This window comes from Scardinius erythrophthalmus, assembly GCF_964197995.2.
Source record: "Scardinius erythrophthalmus genome assembly, chromosome: 12".
Taxonomy (NCBI): Eukaryota; Metazoa; Chordata; class Actinopteri; order Cypriniformes; family Leuciscidae; genus Scardinius; species Scardinius erythrophthalmus.
Window position 1 is genome coordinate 20157628 of NC_138232.1, and position 22470 is coordinate 20180097.

At 37.6% G+C, this 22470-nt stretch overlaps 1 protein-coding gene across 1 annotated transcript in view; it reads left to right on the forward strand.

Annotated features, from left to right (window-relative positions):
* Window positions 1–5311: 5311 nt before the first annotated feature.
* Window positions 5312–22470, forward strand: part of hs2st1b (heparan sulfate 2-O-sulfotransferase 1b) — a 71158-nt gene continuing 53999 nt past the window's right edge. Inside the window, exon 1 of the mRNA XM_081380293.1 lies at window positions 5312–5773. Coding sequence (XP_081236419.1) covers window positions 5650–5773 — 124 coding nt within the window. The 5' untranslated portion in view covers window positions 5312–5649. The remainder of the gene's footprint in view (window positions 5774–22470) is intronic.

The following is a 22470-nucleotide window of genomic DNA, read 5'->3' on the forward strand; positions in this document are numbered from 1 at the left end:
TATTTGATATGCTTTTGTCAAATAACATTATGTTAATCTGTCGATAATCTTAAATGCAGTTACTTTATGTAAATGAACACAAGATGGCGCCACAAATTAGTAGGCTGCATGTCTGAGATGGTGGCAAGGTTTCCTGCTAAAAGAGAGTTAAACACATGAACTCTAATTTTGTTTCTACATATATTTTAACATATAGGCTATAAGTAGAACATACCGTATTCTAGGGTATTTAATTACTATTTTAATAATTGTGGTGGGGAAAGCAGAGGATTATCAAAATGTCATTATATAGATCAGTGGTCCCCACGGTAATTGTTTAAACTGGGCCAGCCAAAAAATAAATAAATAAATAATTTTTAAAATAATAATAAAACTATATATGCATATAGCATATACAAATATAGAATATACACACATATATACAACACTTTAAAAGTACAATAAACACCTGTAGATAGAAAAACAATTCATCTCAATTCAAATCTTACCATGCCTTCCCAAAATAAACTGCAAAGTAATTTAATGTTTTTTAAACAATAAATGCAAAATAATTCACGAGGGTGAATCAAAATAATAATAATAATAATAATAATAAAATAAATAAATAAATAAATGTGTGTCTAAATAAAATATATATGGTCTTCTAAATCAGTTTAGCTTGATAACCAATTAATTTATGTGTATTTGAACAGATTCTCTTTAAGGTATGTTTAGATCCCATTCTTGCTCTCTGCCTGACTGCTTTGGCCCCTTCTGAGCAAGTTCATCCTTTACTGTCTGTTTAATGAGGTGCTTGACTTGCACAGCTCTGTTCTCACAGTACTAACAGCCTCGCTGGTCTGTTGTTTTTACAGAAAAAAAGGAGTGTTTCTAGTCTGGTTCTAGTAGTTTCTTGTTTCTAGTTAACCATATGTAGCCCCAGCCTGATCTCACGACAATTCGTACGAATTCGACGAGGTGGCTAATTCGTACGAATTCATACGACCTCACTCGTACGTATTAGTACGATTTTTCCTAAATCGTACATATTTGACGATTTACCCAATTCGAATGAATTCATACGAATGACCTACCCCTCACCCCGCCCCTAAACCTACCCATCACGTGAGTTTAGACAAATCGTTCAAATTCGTACGAGTGAGGTCGTACGAATTCGTACGAATTAGCCAATTTTCCCACACTCGTCGAATTCGTACGAATTGGTCGTGAGATAGCGTAGGTAGCCCTCATTGATATCACAGGTTTGCTTTATCCTTGTTGTTCTCCCATTTCTCTTGCATTTTTTTATTTGTATTTTGGTTCTTTTGTAATTAAATATAACTGCTGCAACTAGATCCTGCATCAACGCCTGAGCCCACCACAGGCAGGAGCTTGAGCCTACCGCGATGCCTACATCAGAGCCAACACCTGAGCACATCAGGTGCGAAAGCCGGCAACAGTGGCAACGTCCGGCAATGTCTGTCCCAGTGGGCGTGCTCGTGGAGTATAAGGGCTTGGAGGAAAGCTGAGAGGTGACAGCACTAAGGATGAGCTGTACCTGGCCTCTGTGAGTGACCACCTGGGACCATCGTCCTTACAAATCCACTGGACTCACTCGTCCCTCCTGCTCCGCCTTGGTCAGTCGTCACTATGCCTATGCCATGGACTTCCAGTCTCTGTGTCTCCTCGGCTCCACCTGGTCTCCTCCTCTACTGGCTCCACCTCAGTCGGACAGACTCCTGGCTCCACCCTGGACACCCTCTTTTGTCTCCTCCCTGGCCCCTCCCTCCTTCGACTCCCCCATGGATTCTTCTTCAAACTGACTTTTGTGTGTGTGTGTGTGTGTTTACATCCCGGTACATACCGATTAGGAGTGCATCCCCGCTTATATTAGAACATTTTCCTAACCCTACCTGGCGGCACACCAACAGTGCACAATAGGGCTTTTCACACTTGAAATACCCTGGGTCATTCTAAACCCTGTGTAAACAGAATCCTGGGTTATCTTTATTCACGTTTAAGACTGCTCATACTATACCCAGGGTTAACAGTTAAACCTGGGTATTCATAAGCTTCACATTCCTAAACCCTGGGTTAAAGTCCTTATCCGACTTATTTTCATGGAAACACCGTGCAATGTATATGAACACATTCATATACGTCGTTTCTGTGTAGGAAAAATGTCAAACGGCGATCGAAAACGCGACAGTTAGAGTGAAGAAGAGACCGTCATTCTTACCTTTATATTTCGAAAAGTTCACTCAGAAAAAAACTTGATATCACAGTCAGCAATGTGAGGACGCACATGAGCCTGTATGTAAACAGGTTACTTGTTGCGTTTGTCCATTCAGTAACGATTGACTTTAACCTGGGGTTTAGGAATGTGCAGAAATGTACAGTTTAACTGTAAATCCCGGATAGTATGAGCAGTGTGAAACATGAATAAAGATAACCCAGGATTTCGTGTACCCGGGGTTTAGAATGACCCAGGGTATTTCAAGTGTGAAAAGCCCTAATCTGGATGTCTCCCAAGTGTCTGTAAAACACTTTTAATAGGAAAATGCCACACTGAACCTCAGATCTCTCTTTTTTTCACTGCTATTAATAAATTAGCATTTAGGCCAAAGCATTTATTATTAATTACTAGTTTTGAGGTTAATAATGGATGTCTGGGCATGATTAATGCATTGTTAATTAGCTTTTACTATGTATTTTCACTGCCTTAACAGATGCCTTACTGCTGATTAGTGTTGTAATCCTTTTAAGGTTGCCTCCCTTATGTCTTTGTTTTACTCCTTTCTCCATAATGCCTCTCAACTAATTTTGCTTCAGTAATGTAATTTCATAGTGCATGAGGGACAATATATTTAAACTCATAAGAGAAGACATAATCCAGACAAAAAAGCTCCAGATCTTACTTTTGGTCAAGTCACACTATAGCGTCTCAACAATACAACATAAAAAACATGACTGCGTGTGGATCTCAAATAATCTCATGAAAATATTGACCTTGTATTGAACTGATACATCCACTGCTTAGTTGACATGTAGTTGCAAGGTTACTTAGTTAGAGGTAGTCTAAAGTAGACCGTCAAAATAAAGTGTAACCAAACGTTTTATAAGAATACAATAAACACTGTTATTTGGGCCAGACACTTTGTGCTATTATTTAACTCGGTCTATATCGGTTAATTTAAAAATAAATAAAAATAAAATAATAATGGACATAAAACAAGGTTCACTTAACTTTTTTTTGTTAACCAATGTAGACTTTTGTCAGATTTTTTTAAAATATATAATTTGAGCAGGCCAAGATTTAAATGTTCAATTAAAAATTAATTAAAAAACTATTTAAAGGTTTAATTAACTTCACAACACATCAGTACAAAAACTAACCAGTGGAGGGTGAAACCTAAATTACAGTCTAATAAACTATGCTTGTATGAATTTGTGGATTAATTGCCTTTTGATAATTAAGACTTGCACACTGTGTGTGATGTACACATAAGACAAAATTCTTGTGACATTTCCCAACATTCTTACGACTACTACTAAGTACATTTTAATGAAAAAGAAAAATGTAATAAAAGCCAGATATGACCAAAATAAAGCCATACCTAACTGAGTTGAATGGGGTGTTTTTTTTTTTTTTTTTATGAGAATATTTTTTACTTCTGTCTTTCATTGTGTAGAAATAAAAAGAAATGTAAAATGGCAAAATGGATTAAACAACTTTCAGAAAATTACAAGCGCCGAGTACTGAGGAAAGCAGCATTGATTTTTTGGAAACAGCATGGTGTGGTGGGGGTTTAAGAGCGGTCCAAATAGCTTCTCGCTTTTCATAGTTTCACACAGTAAATGCTCAAAAATGTTCTGCTTTAAACAGACACTGATCATTCACCCCTAAAAGAAGCCACATGGAAAAAGAAATCTATATTCATCAATGTGTGCGTCACTGGAAAGTCTGGCAATAGATAAGCTGTTACAAACATCTCCTTTGTGTCTTTTGGTCAGTCTGTTTGAGACATACTGTCTCTTTGTTATCTTCAGTGCTTATAGAGACACAAAGAATGCCAAGCACTTGAATGATGCAATCAATGTGCCTGCAGTTTATAAAAGGACTTGACCGATTCACTCAACTCTGTTAAAAAATTATATTACATATACGTTTCTATTCAGCAGTGGATCCTTTTTTTCTTCTTTTTTTAAAACACATCACAATATGGCCCCGGATGTGCAGTAAGCTATTGGTTGCTCCAACATGCATTGATCATATAGGCTACAGTCTGATTGTGAGGAAACATTTGGCTTTATATATTTAGATGGCCACAGGAAGATGATTCATACATAGGCCTGATGATACAGTGCTGTGCCTGCTGTGTGACAAGCGGTAAGAGGAGTTAAGAAGCCAAATCTAGATGATTTGATCGGTGGCAATTTCATGCGCAGCATGCATGCCTGCCTCTACAGGTTTTGCTGTGTTGACAACACTTGGTACAGCAGAGACTTAATACAGTTATTCTTACATACATCTACACATAATTCCCATGGTGGACACTGCAATTACATTCAGAAATATGAGTCAGATGCTTAAAATACTTGGAGAGGTCCCCAGAATCGGCCTTCTCAGCATATTATGCAGTTTTATAATCACAGTTTCAGTTGGTTATGTTTCTCAGTTTTATTTAGTCGGTGCATATTGCGTTCTTCATATTTCCTACTAATGTTTTTTTTTATTCTCTCTCAAAAAATATTAAAAATAAGCCAATAAAACAGTCTGAACTCAGCATTTTTAGAGCTTGTGCATGCATGCATGTTTGTAGATTACGCATGTAGGCCTATGTTTTTATTTAGCCTATATTGATTATAATTTATTATTATTATTTATAGCCTAATTATTAATATTATTCATACATTATTGAGAAGAGTCCACCCCCATCTCATTTATCCTAGTCCATGTAGGCAAAAATTGTAAATCACTTAGAAAGGCCTCAAAACCTTGAATTATCGCTTAGAGAACGGCGAGATACACAAAACTTAACACATATGTGACTTGGCCACATAACGTAAAATGCCATGTGACTAAATTACTAAAAGAAAATAAACTTTCAATGAGAGATATATTGGGACACTTAGGCCAGTATTTAGCTCATGAATAGTAGGCTAATACTGTTATGCGTAGGCTACTACGTTTGCACATCATAACATGACAGGGACTAGACTCGAGGTCCAGAAATTCAAATTCATAAGCCAAGCGAGTCCCAGCGATCGTTTCTGTCAATCTCCAACTCGATAGATGGCGCTATAAGCGTCATCTCGTTCCACTCGCCTCACTTCAGTCCGCGGAGGAATAAAATCCCTGTGTGTTGACTGACGCAGGAGAGAGCAGAGCAGTGGACGATTGGAGCTGCGCTGATGTGCAACAACTAAGACCGAGAGTCAAGAGTCCAGGGTTTTATCAGAATACCACATTCGGCTAACAGATGAGCGTCTGAAATGCCATTGTTTGCACTTGATGTATTCGGTTACCACATTCATAACTTTACTGTGTTCTCTGCGCATAATCGAGATCATCTGTCCGGAGCCGATATTACTGTTCCAGTAACGGATTGATCCACGCTTCTCATTCAAAATTCCGGCATGACATGTAGATAATCATCCGATACTTAGATGGGGCTCCTGAGGATCATCATGCCACCCAAGTTCCAGCTGCTGGCTGTTATGGCGTTTGGAGTGGCGATGCTTTTTATTGAGAACCAGATTCAGAAGCTGGAAGAGTCTCGGTCAAAGCTGGGTAAGACTGCGGTTTTGTCTCAAACCTTGTACTGCCTACCTAGCCAGTATGATAGGGACATGCTATGCACGTTCGATTCTCGATTGGTATAGGCGCACATGATGCCCAAAAATGCGGTTCATGTAGGCAGCTCATTAGGGTTTCACATTCTGCTGCTGCTGCTGCTGCTGTTGTCTCCTTTACAACAAACACACAACAACTGCAAGAAAGACAACCGAGTTTGCATTGCATAGTTCACCCACAAATGACAATTCTATTCTATACCCCTCGACTTGTGTCTTCTTTCTTCTGTGAAACACAAAAAAGGAGAGATTTTGAAGAATGCCGTTGCCATGCAGTGCCAAGTAAAGATGTCAAACCTGAAAAGGATGTAGTGTCACCAATGAAGTAGCTCTTCTGCTATTCTTCATGTCTTTTGAAGCTGTATGATAGATTTGTGTAAGGGACTGATATTTTGTTTAGAATCTTCCTCCAGTGTGCAACAGTGCCCACTTTTCCGAATTTTTGATTCTGGAAGTAGTTTTTTTTTTCTTTTTCTATAGGATTTATAAAAAAAAATCTTCATACGAGTCATAAGCCATGACCGAAACCAACCAGCTATGAGGTGAATAACAACATTACAAACTTTAATTTTAAGAAATTGAAAATTGGACAACGACAAAGGTACAAGAGTAAACTGCTTTATTGAGGGGAAAGAACAACAATCCAATGAAGCATTGTGAATGATGGTGAAATAAAGATGGATTAATAAAAAAATCCTGATTTAAAAATTGATTAGGTACAGTACCTGCCAACATTTTGAAAACACTAAAAAAAATTATGTTTTTGGAAAAAAGTATCTTATGCTCACCAAGGCTGCATTCGTTTAAACAAAAAATACAGGAAAACAGTAATGTGAAATATTATTACAATTTAAAATGATTGTTATTTTATTATTATTATTTTATTTTTTTACCAGCCATGAAACAGATTAAAGTTACAAAAGTTATTCAGTCAAGAGCAATGAGTGATTGTTCTTTGTCTTCAGTTGTTTGATTAACATTAAAAACGCAGACAGCAGGAGGGATATAAGGCTGGTTTCACTTTAAGAGTTAATGGATTGATTACATATGCGTTTTATTTCTCAACTGTTTTCCTTCAGTTAAGACAGAATTGACTGTTTATTGAGCCCTCAAAATTACCGCAAGGGAAATTCCTTCACCGCGACAGCCCTAGCTGACACTTTAACAGTTTATGCACGGATCCAATATACTGTTACTCAACATGCGGTTTCTCTCAACTATTTAACGTTCCAAAACTGTTTAGCTGAATACTCGCCAAGACAGGCATTTTGACATAATTTTGTATGTATTTGACTTGTTTAAGCGCAGTAAGCCAATCATGTTGGTACTTACGACTCAATACAGAACTTATATAGATCAGTGGTGCACACGCTTTTGGTGTGAGCACGAAACTTGGAAATGACTAGAATGTTGCGCAATACAAGCACTATAACCAGAGCGAATGAGATGAGGCGGGTGTGTGTCACTTCATCGTCAGAGAGAAGAGAACCAGAATGCGAAGCTGACGTTATTGCCTGTGTCCTGCTGGCAACAAAACAGAAAACGCCAATCGGAAAGACAAGAGACTGATCAAGGCCGATCACGTGGAAAATCATCCAAATCCGGTCCCTGGCCGGTCGATTGGTACATCTCTAGTGAATGACAATTGAAATTTCGTTCTGTTCCTCACATAATTGTCGTCATATGACTCCAGGGCTTGGAGTAAAGAGTCTTGTGGGCACCTTTTAAATTCTGACAGAATTTTTATTTTTGGGTAAACCATCCCTTTAAACATAAACCATAGCAATATACTTTCACTGGCACATACATTATTAAATGTTACTATTAAAAACTCAGCAAAAGGGTATTTTTTAGTACATTTCATCAAACTCTTAAGTGAACATGCTTTGAATCATGATCATGCAGTCAGTTTCCTCAACCAAATGCATTATTTTTGCAAAGCAAATGCATCTTTGGTTGTCACCTGGGATGTCTGACTGTTTGAAATCATGCATTGATTATAGCCTAAATGTTTATAGTAGTGTATTATGTGTTGATCATACCCCGATTTCTTGAATAGAATGCATTGTTTTTGTCTGAGCATTTTAATATCCAGAGCTTTCTGTTTGCATCTTAAATGGTGTGATGATAATGCATCTGTGAGCTACATATCCACTGCTGATGTTCCTATTAAAGGTATGAAGCTGGTGTGTTTAATCACACACATCCTCCAGTGACCCATGACAAAGCAGCACAGGTGCATCCACACATTAGTGCAGCAGAACTGCTGAAACAAGTCCATTTATTTGGTCTGGCACTGAACAGATTGCTAGTAGAGAATGGGTAGAAGTCTAGTCAGGTCTGTGGAAATCCTTGAATATTTACTAGTGGAAAACTTAATTTGGACTCCGAAGTGAGAAAAGCAACACAAGGCTTATGTTTAATGTTTCTGACCGAAATCCAGAAATAGGAATATTTTCTGAAGTGGGAAAAACACCAATGTTGAATGTTTTTCCAGAAGAGAAAAAAATTATATATATATATATATATATGTGTGTGTATAAGTGTGTAAGTTTATTTAAAATGATTAATAATATAAATAAAAGTAAAATATTTTATAATAAATAATCCTAGAGGTCTGTGAACATCTACATGCTTGCTTTTATTATGGAATAATCAAATCATTTGCGCGTAAAATGCGTAGAAATACATTTACATTTGCAACTAAAGAAAATAGCATGACAGGCATCATTTACATATAGTGGCACCTTTAAAATAAATGAATAAACATGCCACTCCGTTACCAGTGCAAATGATGCTGTCATATTTAGCATCGAGCCCAGTTTTTGCATTATGGATGAGGAAATATTAATCATAAGTCCATGAAGTGGAGAGTTAATTAAATTGAAAGCAATGCTGCCGTTCTAACCTTGTGATGGACGTTTGTTGAGGCTTAGGATGCCAGGACTGACAGAGGAGTGAAATCTGATTTGCCCTGTGCAGGCTTTGAATTTATAGACCCTGCACTATGCTTATTAGGTTGTCTCACATGACATGGTTCATTAGAAGATGGAAAACCCTTAGCTTTGCCTCCCACTCCACTAAGTTACAAGCATCACTGTCAAGCTATAAATCTGGTGTTCAGCCACTGCCAACAGGTCTATTATTGGGGGGTTTCTTACACCATAGATTATACAACATCATTTTATTCTCATTCCACTACCAGCTGTGCAGCTCACAAAGAGAAATAAGCAGAAGCCTGTATGCAGAGTGACAGGAATAGCTCCGCTTTAAAAAGCCCACGTTGTACGTTGTAAAATTCTCCTGTGTACTATAGGCAAAGAGATGAAAGCGCCGAAAGACTGGATTTCTGAAATCCATTTGATGCCAATGATATGCAGCATAATCTCTCGGATATGCTGTGCAAATAGTTCACCGGATTGATAGAAATGCATTTGGAGGCATGAAATGGCAGACATGTTGTATGTATGCATTAAAGACATTTATAAATGCGGTTCTTTTGAACTTTCTGTAAAAAAAATGTATCACGGTTTCCATAAAAAAAATTAAGCAGCGCAATTTTTTTAACATTGATAATAACAAATGTTTCTTAAAACCAAATCAGTGAATTTATAATGATGAGTAATTTTGAAATCAGTTATTTTTGCATCTATGTTTTGTGGTGCAGAATATGCTCACTTGAACTTTTAAGAATACTTTCTTTCATTCCTTTTATCAAACCACTTTATGCAGTTGTACTGCTAACTGAAAGTCCTTTTCACTTATCGCACAACAATCATTTTATCATTTTGAAAGGTCTCTTTCTGCAGTGAAGGTAGTTAACTGTTAACAGACATGCAGACAAGATTGGATGTCCTTGTTAACAGGTGATTCATTCCCATGTCAGCCACTGAAATCTCTCAGGACTGGGGGACAAACTTGCTGTCCATGTGCCCAGGGGTGAGTGGCTGATAGCAGAGCTCTCTAAATTGGAGACCTTTCTTTGATGACTTTTAAATGGAGTGATTTATTCTGTTTGTCATCAAGGCAGCATCTCTCAGCTGTTTCACTAGAATTCATCTCATGTTCTGAGAATTGAATGGGCCCTGTGTTGTCTGGCTAGATGCAGAACAGGTCTGATCTGATGACAGTGCAATATATATATATTTTTTGTCTGGCTTGCTTTTCTGTTGTGTACACTCTTGCGGGCAAAACAATGCCTCTATCTTTTGTGTCAAGATATTATGGGAAATGGCGCAATTCTTGATTTGACTTTCTAATTAAAAGCTAATTTTACTGCTATAATATCTTTAAAATATTATAGAATACAAACATTGCTTGAACCTGCTTGACGAAAGAGAACAAACCTCATTGGTTCTTGCGGAAGCTCAAACGTGCTGCGTAACACCGTGTCCTAACCAGACGCGATGCGATAAGATTCCAGCGACAAATAATTTATCTGTCCACACTAGACGCGACACGACTGCGAGATGCGTCAAAATCAATCAAAACCCACAGCCAATCAGAACAGCGTGTGGGCGGGCTCTCACAGCAAGTGCACAGCACCACCGAGTAATCTTGACGGCACTCGCAAGAAAATTGATAAGTAGGCTACATAATCAAATTCACAAATATTACACCATTTAAACATTAAAAATACATAGGCTACTGAGTTACTAAAACAATCTTTGTCAAAGAATACACTTGTCTGTTCACAGTTTGAACGTTCTTGTTTCCATTTGTTTAATTTCAAGATCTGAGGTGAATTATCCATTGTTGCTTTCATAGCTACAAAGCTGGGAGCACTAAATGATATTCAAAGTCACATTGCATGCTTTTAACATTAAATAAAGCACATAAACAGTACCTGAGTTTATCATTGCCACACTTTGTGTTTGTTGTTCCAGCCACGAAGTCGCAGAAAAATGGAAAGCGTTTCTAAAATAAAATCGTCGCGTGTCGCCGTCGCGGCTGGTTAGGACAAAAAACTCTGATTAACATGGAAAATATACCTTTTATCGCGTGCCGCGCGTAGTTAGGACACGGTGTAACATGATAATGAATCTCATTGGTTTTCACACGTCAAGCGAACATGCTAGAGCTTCCGTTTACCACAACTGATGTGTGAGTTTATATGTGAATAAAAAAACTAAATTCAATCTGTTAATCATGAAGCAATCATGTCTCCTCTGAAAATTTGGACTAAACCACTCAATTCACATGGAATAGTTATACAATCTCTTTATGAACTTTTTGAAGCGTCATAGTGGTAGTTGTGTAGCTGCGTAGCTGTCAATGGAGAGGACATAAATCACTGAGATTTTATTAAAAATATCTTCATTTGTGTTCCGAAGATGAACGATAGCCAGCAGGACGTTTCCGAATGGTTAGTTTAAAATATTATGTCTGGACTTTATTCGGATGGTAGTTATTATCATGTAGCTAACGCTAACCTACTGTTGCCTTTTCACGAGACATCTGTAACATCTGTAATTGATCTTATTACAATTACATCAAGCTCTGCGATCTTGAAATGTGGATATCGCGCACGCCGTATAACCAACAGGAAAACGCTATCCAAATAACAAAGAAGTGTACAACACTCGCGTTACAGTGTGTGTATTCACACACATACTTGATGCTATCTAACTTTACATTAGCGCAAGTAACTGCATAGCTAATGTTACAGCCACATTCTACGTGTAACAAGCTAGGTAACGTTAACCATAAACAGTAAAGCAACAACTTGTATTATTAGTTGACTTACTTGTCCGAGGTGTGTAACGTTAGCTGAGCCAAAGATAGTTGGTACTGATCCAGACTTTAGTTTCAGACGTTCAGCAAGCCCAGCTCTGTATTAACCCTTCGGTGTTCATTTGTACATCCAATTATTGAGCAATTATTATGCTTCAAAAAGCCATTATATCTCTCGTGGACAAACTAAAATCGCGCGCGCGCGTTCCTACTTCCTAGCTCATTTTCTCATGGGAGGAAAATATTCTCTGGGCGGGCAAAGCAGAGACAGGGGAGGTAACATTCCTCCTTATAACGTCATAAGGAGGAGATTCAAGATCAGCGCGGTTGAGCGTCCATTTTCTCAAAGGCAGAGAAAGATAGCAAAAGCTCGATTTACACCGATTCAAATTTCTAGAAACTTGGGGACCATATACAGGCTAGGGGAAGTCATATTAATGTTAAAAAACCCCAGAAAGTGAAAATTTCATGTCATGGGACCTTTAAGTGTGTTCAGTTCAGTCTTAGAATGTTTCAGCTAGTCGTTAAGTGTGTCCCCGGCATTAGACGTTTATCAGATGTTTTTACACAGCAGATGCTTTCCAGATTAACAGATCTTTAGCAGACATCTTACAGACGTACCTGTGCTAAATTTTAAATTACACTTCATGGATTTAATCTCTCTTTATCTTTGTTACAACAGCTTTTATAATTGTTAAAATTCTCCTACATTCTGTTTACTGATATCTGTAATGGCAGAGCAGATGAAAGGTGCATTGCATGTTCTATTTAACTCTTTCCTCGCCATTGACGGAAATTTCCCTCATTTGTGTGAAAAAGCTTTCCATTGTGAAAAAGCTTTCCATTTGTGAAAAATCCGCCATTGACAGAATTTTCCGCTTTTCTGTTTTCACTGTTATATGGTACGGGGCGCTATTACGCATCCTCTGATAGAGTACTGCATCTCCTGATCAAAACACATGAGAAGATGCAGAAAAAAATCGATTTCATATGTAATCATATGCATATGTAAAATAACGTGATCACCAACATTAAACAGCATATACACTAAAACTGCCTTTTGTTACTTGAATGAAATGTTCGACCCAGGACAAGTTATAGGACAGTGTTTTTTTTTGTGTGTGTGAAAATTATCAAAAATGCTGGTGCTGGCTGACAACTTTATTTTTTTTAATGCTGGTGGAAAAAGAATGAATTTGCTTTTACCATAGTCCATTGCATATTGATTTTGTTCATGGTGTGAGTAGAGATCTTTTTTTTTTTTTTTCATGTTTTGTGTGAAAGGGCCTTTAGGTACTTGAAAGTTCCCTTTCACCTTTCATGATTTCCAATTACCCATGATGGTAGGATCTCTACAACAATCTTGACGTTAGGTTTGTGTGTGTTCTAAAGCATATGAAATCTGTTATATGCAGCTTTCTGCATATTGCCTACAGGCATCTCCCAGGAAATATAATACATACAGGGGTCAGCTCAATTTCCTAGAGATTATCTTGCAACCCGCTGGCACTCCATTGGCATGGGAACTGGTAAATTGGTTGGGAAGTTACCTGCACTTTGTTCACCTGTTCACAAGCAATTATGTTTCTGTAAATGCCTATCTGAACCTGATATCACTTATAATGAAACTGAGATCCTGCCAGTGTATCTGTTTGTCACATTAGTATGTCAATATATTCCTCAGTAATGATACAGTTTGTCTTTGGGTAAATTACCCAATGAAAAAGCGTAGTGCTGCTTTAAAAAAAAAACATAAAATGGAAAAATATTTTAATGAAATCCTATTATAATTTACCTTGGAAATCCAGAGTTCTTGCGAGAGCACAAGTTGAATTTGCTCAGCGAGTTACTCTGACGTCGAGTAATGATGCTCATTAAATATGCCCTTGTATCCGAGCTGCACCAATCACATCAGGTTATCTGATATAGGCGGGCCAGAGGCGAGCTAAACAGATGACGACAGCGCTGTGACGTCGAATTCATTAGTAAACATTGCAAGATGGCTATGGATGAACACGAGTTGTTTGAAACAGCTTTGGCCACTACAATGAACAAATTAGACTTGGCTTTTTATCTAAAAGAGGAACAGAAGTCGGCGCTCAAATCCTTCCCTTGCAAGAAGAACGTTTTTTCTGTTTTCTGACCGGATACGGCAAGAGTCTAATCTACCAGTTAGCTCCGCTGGTAGCTAAGCGTATGGGGCTTATTGTTGTGATTGGTCGTAGTGTTATCCAATTGCGTGCAGTGAGATTTTCAAATGCATGCTTGGTGCCACCCTTCGAGCTGAGCGATTTTCATTAGTCGATGTCAGATCCTTAATCTTTCAGATTTGGGTCTGGATTTCCAGGCTAATTATAATTGTTTATCATCTCAAAACTAATATTGCCATTTACTTTGCAATTACATGGTATAAAGTCCACACCAACTAATAACTGATCAAAAAAAGTTGAGAGCCAATCAGAATCTCCCCAATTCTGAAGAGATTGTGAATTTAAAGTACAGAAAACTACAGCATGCAGTTACATTTACATTTATTCATTTAGCAGAGGCTTTTGTCCAAAGCGACTTACAAATGAGAACAAGAGAAGCAGTTAAACTAACAGTAGGACAACAATATGCAAGTGCTATGACCCTTCTCAGTTTAATCTAACGTAGTACATGTTAATTAAAAAAAAAAAAAATAGAATAGAAGAGAAGAGAAAGTGTTAGTATTACTGGATCAAGTGCTGTCGAAAAAGAAGCGTCTTCGGCCGTTTCTTGAAAGTGGCTATGGACTCAGCAGCTCTGGTTGAGTTAGGCAGATCATTCCACCAGCAGGGAACAGTCATGGTAAAGGTCCGAGAAGGAGATTTTGTGCCTATTTGAGATGGCGCCACAAGACGTCCTTCGCTTGCAGAGCACAAGTTTCTGGATGGCACATAAGTCTGAAGTAATGAGTTTAAGGAAAAGGGAGCAGAGCCAGTGGTTGTTCTATAGGCAAACATCAGTGACTTGAATTTGATGCGAGCCGCAACTGGCAACCAGTGCAATTTTGTGAGGAGAGGAGTGACGTGCTCTCTTCGGCTTGTTAAAACCACTCTGGCTGCAGCATTCTGGATCAGTTGCAGAGGTTTGACCGTGCAAGCTGGAAGACCAGCCAGGAGAGCATTACAATAGTCCAGTCTGGATGGAACTAGCACTTGGACAAGGAGTTACAGTCAGTGTATAATAAACAGAATGTTATTGTCTAGTGGTGTGGAAGCCAATATTCAAATTCAAAGTTATCATTTTAGGAATCTTTATAGATGTGAAGCTTACGACTGCAATTTTGTCTTGTCTTACAAAGTCCAGTCCATTATGAGAGGGTATTATGTAGAAACTGGACAGTGTGTGTGCTAATGTGACTGTAATATTGGCAAAATTGCAAGTTAATAGACATTTGTGTAATGTGTTTGTGATTAAATAACGTTTTGTATTTTAGAGACATGGACAGAACATATTTAGTTTGTTATTGATTCTGCCTTCCGTTATGACCTACTTTGTTGAAGAAAGATTCCTCTGAACATTTCTCTGTAAAAGAAGCTGTGCTGAGTTAAAGTTTACATAAAATGGGCTTAGATTTTCTTCATTCTTTCTTTTTAAATTTTTTTTTTTTATATCCCCATCTAATATTTTACATGCCACAAGTAAAATTAGGCATTAAAACATCACATGAACAATGTTTGTAAATGTGTTGTGTAAGGTAGGAACTAAGGATGTCAGTTTACATAAATTCCAACAATCGATTGCGGTTTAAATTAACTATCAATTATTCGATTAATCGTTAACCTTAAACTCTTAAATATACACACACACACACACACACACACACACACACACACACACACACACACACATATATATATTATACATATACAGTATAATACATATATACTGTGACGATTTGTAGAGAGACCAATCGGACACTGTTTGACAGTTGGAGTATGATTTGATTGGTTTAATCATTCACAATGTCTTATAATAAAGGCATAGTTACTTGTTTGTCCATTCTTTGAATTTTCAGTCTACATCATTGTCTTCTGTGTAATCAATCTTGTCATCTCGTTCATGATTAGACGTGTTTTATGCTATTTTATTGTGTTTCCCCCGTGACCTAGTTTTTCCATGTGTTTGATTAGTCATTTAGTTCACCTGGTGTTCATCAATTATCTCATTAGTTCACTTGTTTAGTTCTGGTATAAGTACTCTGTTTTGTTCAGTTCTTGGTCCTGTGGATGTTTTACCCAAGTTTACACCCCATCTCCTGTGGATTATTGAATTTTGTACTCTTCGTCTTAGTGCGCTGCTTATATCCAGCCACTCGTGACAATTTACCACATATTTTACCACATATATTTATATATATATTTCATTTGAAGACACAATGAAATATGTGTGCATACATGGTGCTGGTTAATATTTAGAGCAGGAGAGAATGTGAAACATGTCCATAAAAACTTGAAACACGCTTGCTCTGATCGGTATATGAACTGTGATCTGCGTTGCGAGTGTTGTTAAACTCGTTACGTGCACAAACGTAACGAGAGAAAACTGCTCTCATGTGCGGTGTGTTGTTTTTGTCACGTATTAAATATTGTTGCAGACATATTTTTTATGCGTTGGTAAGCTCCAGCTCTAACCGCATCCTGGAAATAATGCAAACAACACTTTTGTGCTACCGTGCTGACTTATGACACTTATGACACGTGTGTCTGAACAGGCAGAGGCGCTGAACCGGTCTTGTTACATTGGAATTCTTCGGTGTAATGTGTTCTCATTCGTATCACAGCGCAGTGATTGGATTAAAAGAGTTTATTCTAATGAATAATAGGGAGAAAAAACTGGTGACATAGATGTTTCCAGCCACATAGATGTGTCCAGCCATGACAGCCAACCACCACTCCAAAATGAATGCATGTACATCACTTTTCGTGGCATAGGTTTAACTTTTCCATTTAAAATTTTTCTTTTTAAACCAGAAGAATGAAATGGGCCAGAAAAACATAAACCACTTTAAGAACCACTTTTCCCTTAAAGGGTTAGTTCACCCAAAAATGAAAATTCTGTCAGTAATTACTCACCCTAATGTTGTTCCAACCCTGTAAGACTTTCGTTCGTCTTCGGAACACAAATGAAGATATTTTTGATGAAATCTGAGTGCTGGCTCACTCCTCCACAGGCTTATGGACACTATAACTTGCTGGCCCAGAAAATGTATTAAAGACATTGTTAATATAGTCCAAGTGACTCCAGTGGCTCAATCTTAAGTTTATAAAGCGACGAGAATACTTTTTATATGCAAAAACAAACTAAAATAATGACTTTATTACACTTTTCATTTCCTTCTCTCTGGGCCTCGAGTCTTTTCACGTAGTGTTTTTGCGTAGCGCGTCTGTGTTGCACGTCACCACGCATCACACACATGACCAGCATCGCCCAATAGTGAGCCTACGTGGTGACGTGCAACACAGACGCGCTGCGCAAAAACACTACGTAAACTAACTCGAGGCACAGAGAGAGAATGAAATGAATAGTGGAATAAAGTTTTTTTTTTTTTTCCACAAAAAGTATTCTCGTCGCTTTATAAACTTAAGATTGAGCCACTGGAGTCACTTGGACTATATTAACGATGTCTTTAATACATTTTCTGGGCCAGCAAGTTATAATGTCCATAAGCCTGTGGAGGAGTGAGCCAGCACTCAGATTTCATCAAAAATATCTTCATTTGTGTTCCGAAGATGAACGAAAGACTTACGGGGTTGGAACAACATTAGGGTGAGTAATTACTGACATAATTTTTGGGTGAACTAACCCTTTAATAATAAACACAATGAGTGCGTTTGGTGTTTTCATTGATGTGAAACCAAATGTTAACATCTCAAAAACACGCTGTAGGGTTTCATGACCCTTTTAGTGTCAGTTTTTAAAACAGTGGTCACAGATACACAAAAGGTCTTTAGTGTCTTTTGGGGCCCTTTTAAGAGTAAGATCACATATAGAATGAACATACATTTGGCATATTTTGACATGTTTGGAACTTTCAAATTTTTGTACGTTGCGGTCTCCCAAGATGAGACTGACCCAACTCCCCCCTCCCCCCTCTCCCCTCCCCCCCTCCAGCCCTTCCTCCCTCCCTCTCTTTTTTGAATAGAAATCCCTTTTGAAAGAAGTGGGTTATAGCCACTTGGAGTCCAATCTGAAAGCAGACAACCCATAGAAGCCCAGTGAGGGAACAGCTGAATAGATTTTCCAACTCGCTTCCCTCCATGCTCCTCCCCTTTATCCGAAAATTGGAATGGCTCTTGTTTGTAGTGGATTCCCTGCTCACCCTGCGGGTCTCCTTGGCAAAGTTGTGTTTACTGAGGCTAGTGAGGGAAAAAGGAATGGATGATTGACAGCTGCCTCTCATTTCACTGTGAACTCTAGTCTGATGTTCCACAGAGACTTCCCCTTAGTTTTATCACAAAGAAAGCACTCTCGGGAAAAAACTTGTGTGCCATTGTAGGGGAATATATATATATATATATATATATATATATATATATATATATATATATATATATATATATATATATTTCTTTTTCTTTTTTTGACGTCATCTTGTTCTAATATACCTGTTATATAGAAGAATGACAATGACTTGACTTGACTTGACTTGACTTGACTTGAATGGGTGTCGTTTTGCCCATTTTCTCTGTTTTTAATATTTGAGCCCATTACCAACCCCATTCCACCCCCCCAAACAAAGCAGAAAAACAAAAGCAAGTGAAAGTGAATAACTGTTTTGTCATGGTAATATTGGAATTGCCATGTCATAACATCCCGGTACAAGTAAAAGTACTGACACATTAATTTTGATGGGGTGCTTATGTTTTTATACAGATTATAAAAATTAGTTTTAGGCCCTGTTTATGTGTGTGTGTATTTTTCCCCCAGTCTTTCTATGAATACAGGAAATGTAGGTGTCTTCTTTTTAATTGAACACCTTTTTTTTTTCTTTTTTTTTATAAAACCATTCATTCTAATACTAGTCATTTTGACCCCCTTTATGCATTTATGTAGGTTTTTTTTGGTTCGTGCATTCTTGGATTAATAGGCATTTTAAAGATCAAATTTGCAATCCTGTTACTGGTGAAGTTTTGAGGTCGACAATCGATATTTTCTGAAGATTGATAATGGCCCTACAGAGAATAAACGGTTGGGTGGATATACAAAATAGGACATAAAATTATAAATGTATATATAAAAAATAAAAATCAGGCCATATTTTGAATTTTTATTCATGACATTATGTAGCCTAAGTATTGTTTTCCTAATAAATTGGACTGAATGTATTCACTCACTTTGTGTCTTTGCAAGGCTATATTTAATTGTCCCTCCTCCTGTGCTACTCTATTAATCATTCCCTTGAAGTCTAGCTTTTAGATTAATCAAGTGACAAATGATCCAGCCAGGCTGGATGTTGAATCATAGCTCATCAGACCAATGCTCCACAACACTAGGGGTTTCACCTGCAACCTAAAGATTTTCTCATTCTTGCATGGCGTATGTTTTCCCACTGCACACAATTTCATTAATACAATCTTCAAAACCTTTTCACAGCTGCAGTCCACTTATCAGTTGCTCCCATAAGGAAATTCTGACTGCCGAGTCTCTTTCAGGGCTGAAATTAATTATCCTTAATATCGCTAAATGAGAATAGCTGAATATTAATAGCACCAGTGCTGACCTAAGAATAGCGCTCGTCTGAGATCATTTGTTTCCATTCTCATCTCGCTCAGCCATCCTGGAGCCCCATGCCAGAGGCTTTTCTAATGTGCAAGTATGTTCTTGCAAACATTCACTTCTCCATCACTACCCACACATCACCCCAGCCTCCATTCCAGCCGGCCTCTCACGTCGGCAGCCTCACACACGCTCCAATGATCACTGTAATGTTGTCAGGGGAGAGCAAGTGTACCATACACACTGGTAATAATGGACAATTGGAGGTTTTTAGTAGCAACAATGAAACCAGTTTTGCTTCAGGACCTGGAATTGGCATTGGACATGTTTTGAATTGGACATCAAGCCCAGCATTATATAAAAATTGTAAATGAGTAGGAAAATTGGCAATTTTAATTTTTAAATGTCTTGGAAAATTTGTAGATTGATTGTTTCCGAGAAGATCTTGACCAAAAAGTGTCTGTCTAGAAGCTTGAATCATTCACAAGCTTCTATAACTGAATTTCAACCTACATGTTAATGCCTTTTTATATAAATGCTGGGTGGAAAGACCAAGATGTTATTTTTAAATACTTATATCTGGGTCTTCCCATCTGGCATTTGTACAATATATATATATTTTTTTTGACATGCATAAACCTATGAATCTCACAAATGAGGTCATGTGACTGAACAATTAGCTCAGATGATTGGCTGTTATTATCCTCTAGATCTTTCAGATGCTGTTGCTTCCAGACAGAAGGCATCTGCCGCAAATCGCTTGCAAAAATGGAGTTCATCAGAGCATTTTGTTTGTGCGCTCAAAACCAAAAGTAATTTATTACATTAATAAAAGAGCCAGTTGCTTTGCCAGTGGCTACACCTCCCATTTTCATTTTGAGAAAGTTTTCCAAGTAGTCGTGATTTCGTTCACTTGAACGAATTGGGCTTTATTTGCTAATTGTTTTTGAGAAAATCAGATTTTTCTGGTAAATTAAACTTGAATGGACTTGGCTTGTGAAGTGACAGATGAATTAGATTTTTTTAAGGGCTGATCACACCAGTCACAAAAAGGAAAAAGGTGGCACATCAAAGCTCCATAAATAGAAAAATATGTTTGTGTTTGAGCAACCTCTTTGAGCTTTTTGCCTGCTGGATGTGCACACTTTTTGTCTAGTTTGTTTGATGGGAAAATATGGTGTGATTTGACATTAATTTTAATGGCGCCTGCCATCAATGCAACTGATTTTTATTTTATTTTAAGGATAAGTGTTCTTTTTCATTTTACTGCGATTAAAAACTGGCCATCCAATAAAATGTGCCGTTTTAGTCACATACCCAGAGCTGCTGTTATATAATTAGGTGCCACTAACAAACAGACTATTTTGCTAAGCGACAGTGAGAAGGAAGAATACAAAACCAGCTTGCTTACTAAACTATGTTCAATCAAATGTTAGGTGCCCTTTATTATTTGCATGGATCTCAACCAGCTTGGCTGAGATTTCTTCAAATCCAGAGCTTAATTTACCCATTAAGGTCATTGCAGAAAGAAGCCACAAAACAGCACTGTAACAGCACTGTAACAGCAGCCTGTTGTGAGAGGTGGTGTTCATGCTGTGAAGGAATTGATCTGGTGTTGAGAGAGATGATCTCAAAGATAAAGACTGAACAGAGATCCTATAGATAACAAACTCTTTCCCAGCCAGTTTGTGAAAGAATTTCTCACTTTGGCTGGCGTAGCTCGCTGTAGCTTCCACACCCAGCAAGAAGGTGAAAGTTGTTGTGCTGAATCACTAAGGCAGAAGGATCGTCATAAATTATTCATCAGACTCTCACACCTTACTGCCGCCTTGGCACAGAAAGGGAATGCTGGCTACTATCTTCACTCGTCTCAAGTGTTTGTGTAATCCAAGTAAAACTATTGATGGCTTTTTGACAGCTCTTTTTTGATCTATAATAGCAGTGAAAGGCTCACGAGAAATCTGATGATGACTAGTTTGTGACTTTGATTTGACTTTCGTCCCTAGCTTATGTGGACAGCTTCATCTACCCGCTGAGATCAAAGTTACAGACATGCTCTTGATCTTAAACTCTGCCTTATGAATAACACCTTTTAATCCATATTTAATCCATATTTTCACCTTTCTGCTTAATACTGAGACCAAATTGGGTCAAGGTGACTCTTGCCAACCAGGATTGACTGCTGGATTGATTGATTGGAAATAATGAGGAAAAACAAACACAAAAATAGCTCAAATGCATGAATTGCATCATATTTCTGTTGTATACAGTTGTATAAAGTATGTAGTTTCAAGAATATATTTTTATCCATCAAGTTACAACTGCCGTTTCTGCCGCACGCCACACAGATAATTGGTTTTGTGACAGTTTTAGAGAAAACCTGCTACTCTCACCTATAAAAGGTGAGAAATGAGAAACGGTTATTATACTGGGGTAGTCATAGTGGATCATTGGTGACGTATTTTGTTTGTGTGTAGTGAAACAATAAATCATATTATGTTTACACTGACATACTTGAGAGAAAATATGAAGAGACATTTTATCGTGTTTGTCATGGACTAAAAAAAATATGATCAATAATCATTGCAACATATGTATGTATATATATATATATAAATTTTTTTTTACATTACTTTAAAATAATTTAAGCAATTTTAACTTTCTTTTATAAATTATACAAGATTCAACTTGATTTCTTAAATATTTTTTTCTATTTTACGTTGAATTGACATGTACAGCCAGTTTATACTTAAAGCAGCAACATAGGGTTAGCTCACCCAAAAATGAAAATTCTGTCAGTAATTACTCACCCTCATGTTGTTCCAACCCTGTAAGACTTTCGTTCATCTTCGGAACACAAATGAAGATATTTTTGATGAAATCTGAGTGCTGGCTCACTCCTCCACAGGCTTATGGACATTATAACTTGCTGGCCCAGAAAATGTATTAAAGACATTGTTAATATAGTCCAAGTGACTCCAGTGGCTCAATCTTAAGTTTATAAAGCGACGAGAATACTTTTTGTGCGCAAAAACAAACAAAAATAACGACTTTATTCCACTTTTCATTTCCTTCTCTCTGGACCTCGAGTCTTTTTACGTAGTGTAATAGCGTAGCGCGTCTGTGTTTCACGTCACCACATATCACACATGACCAGAG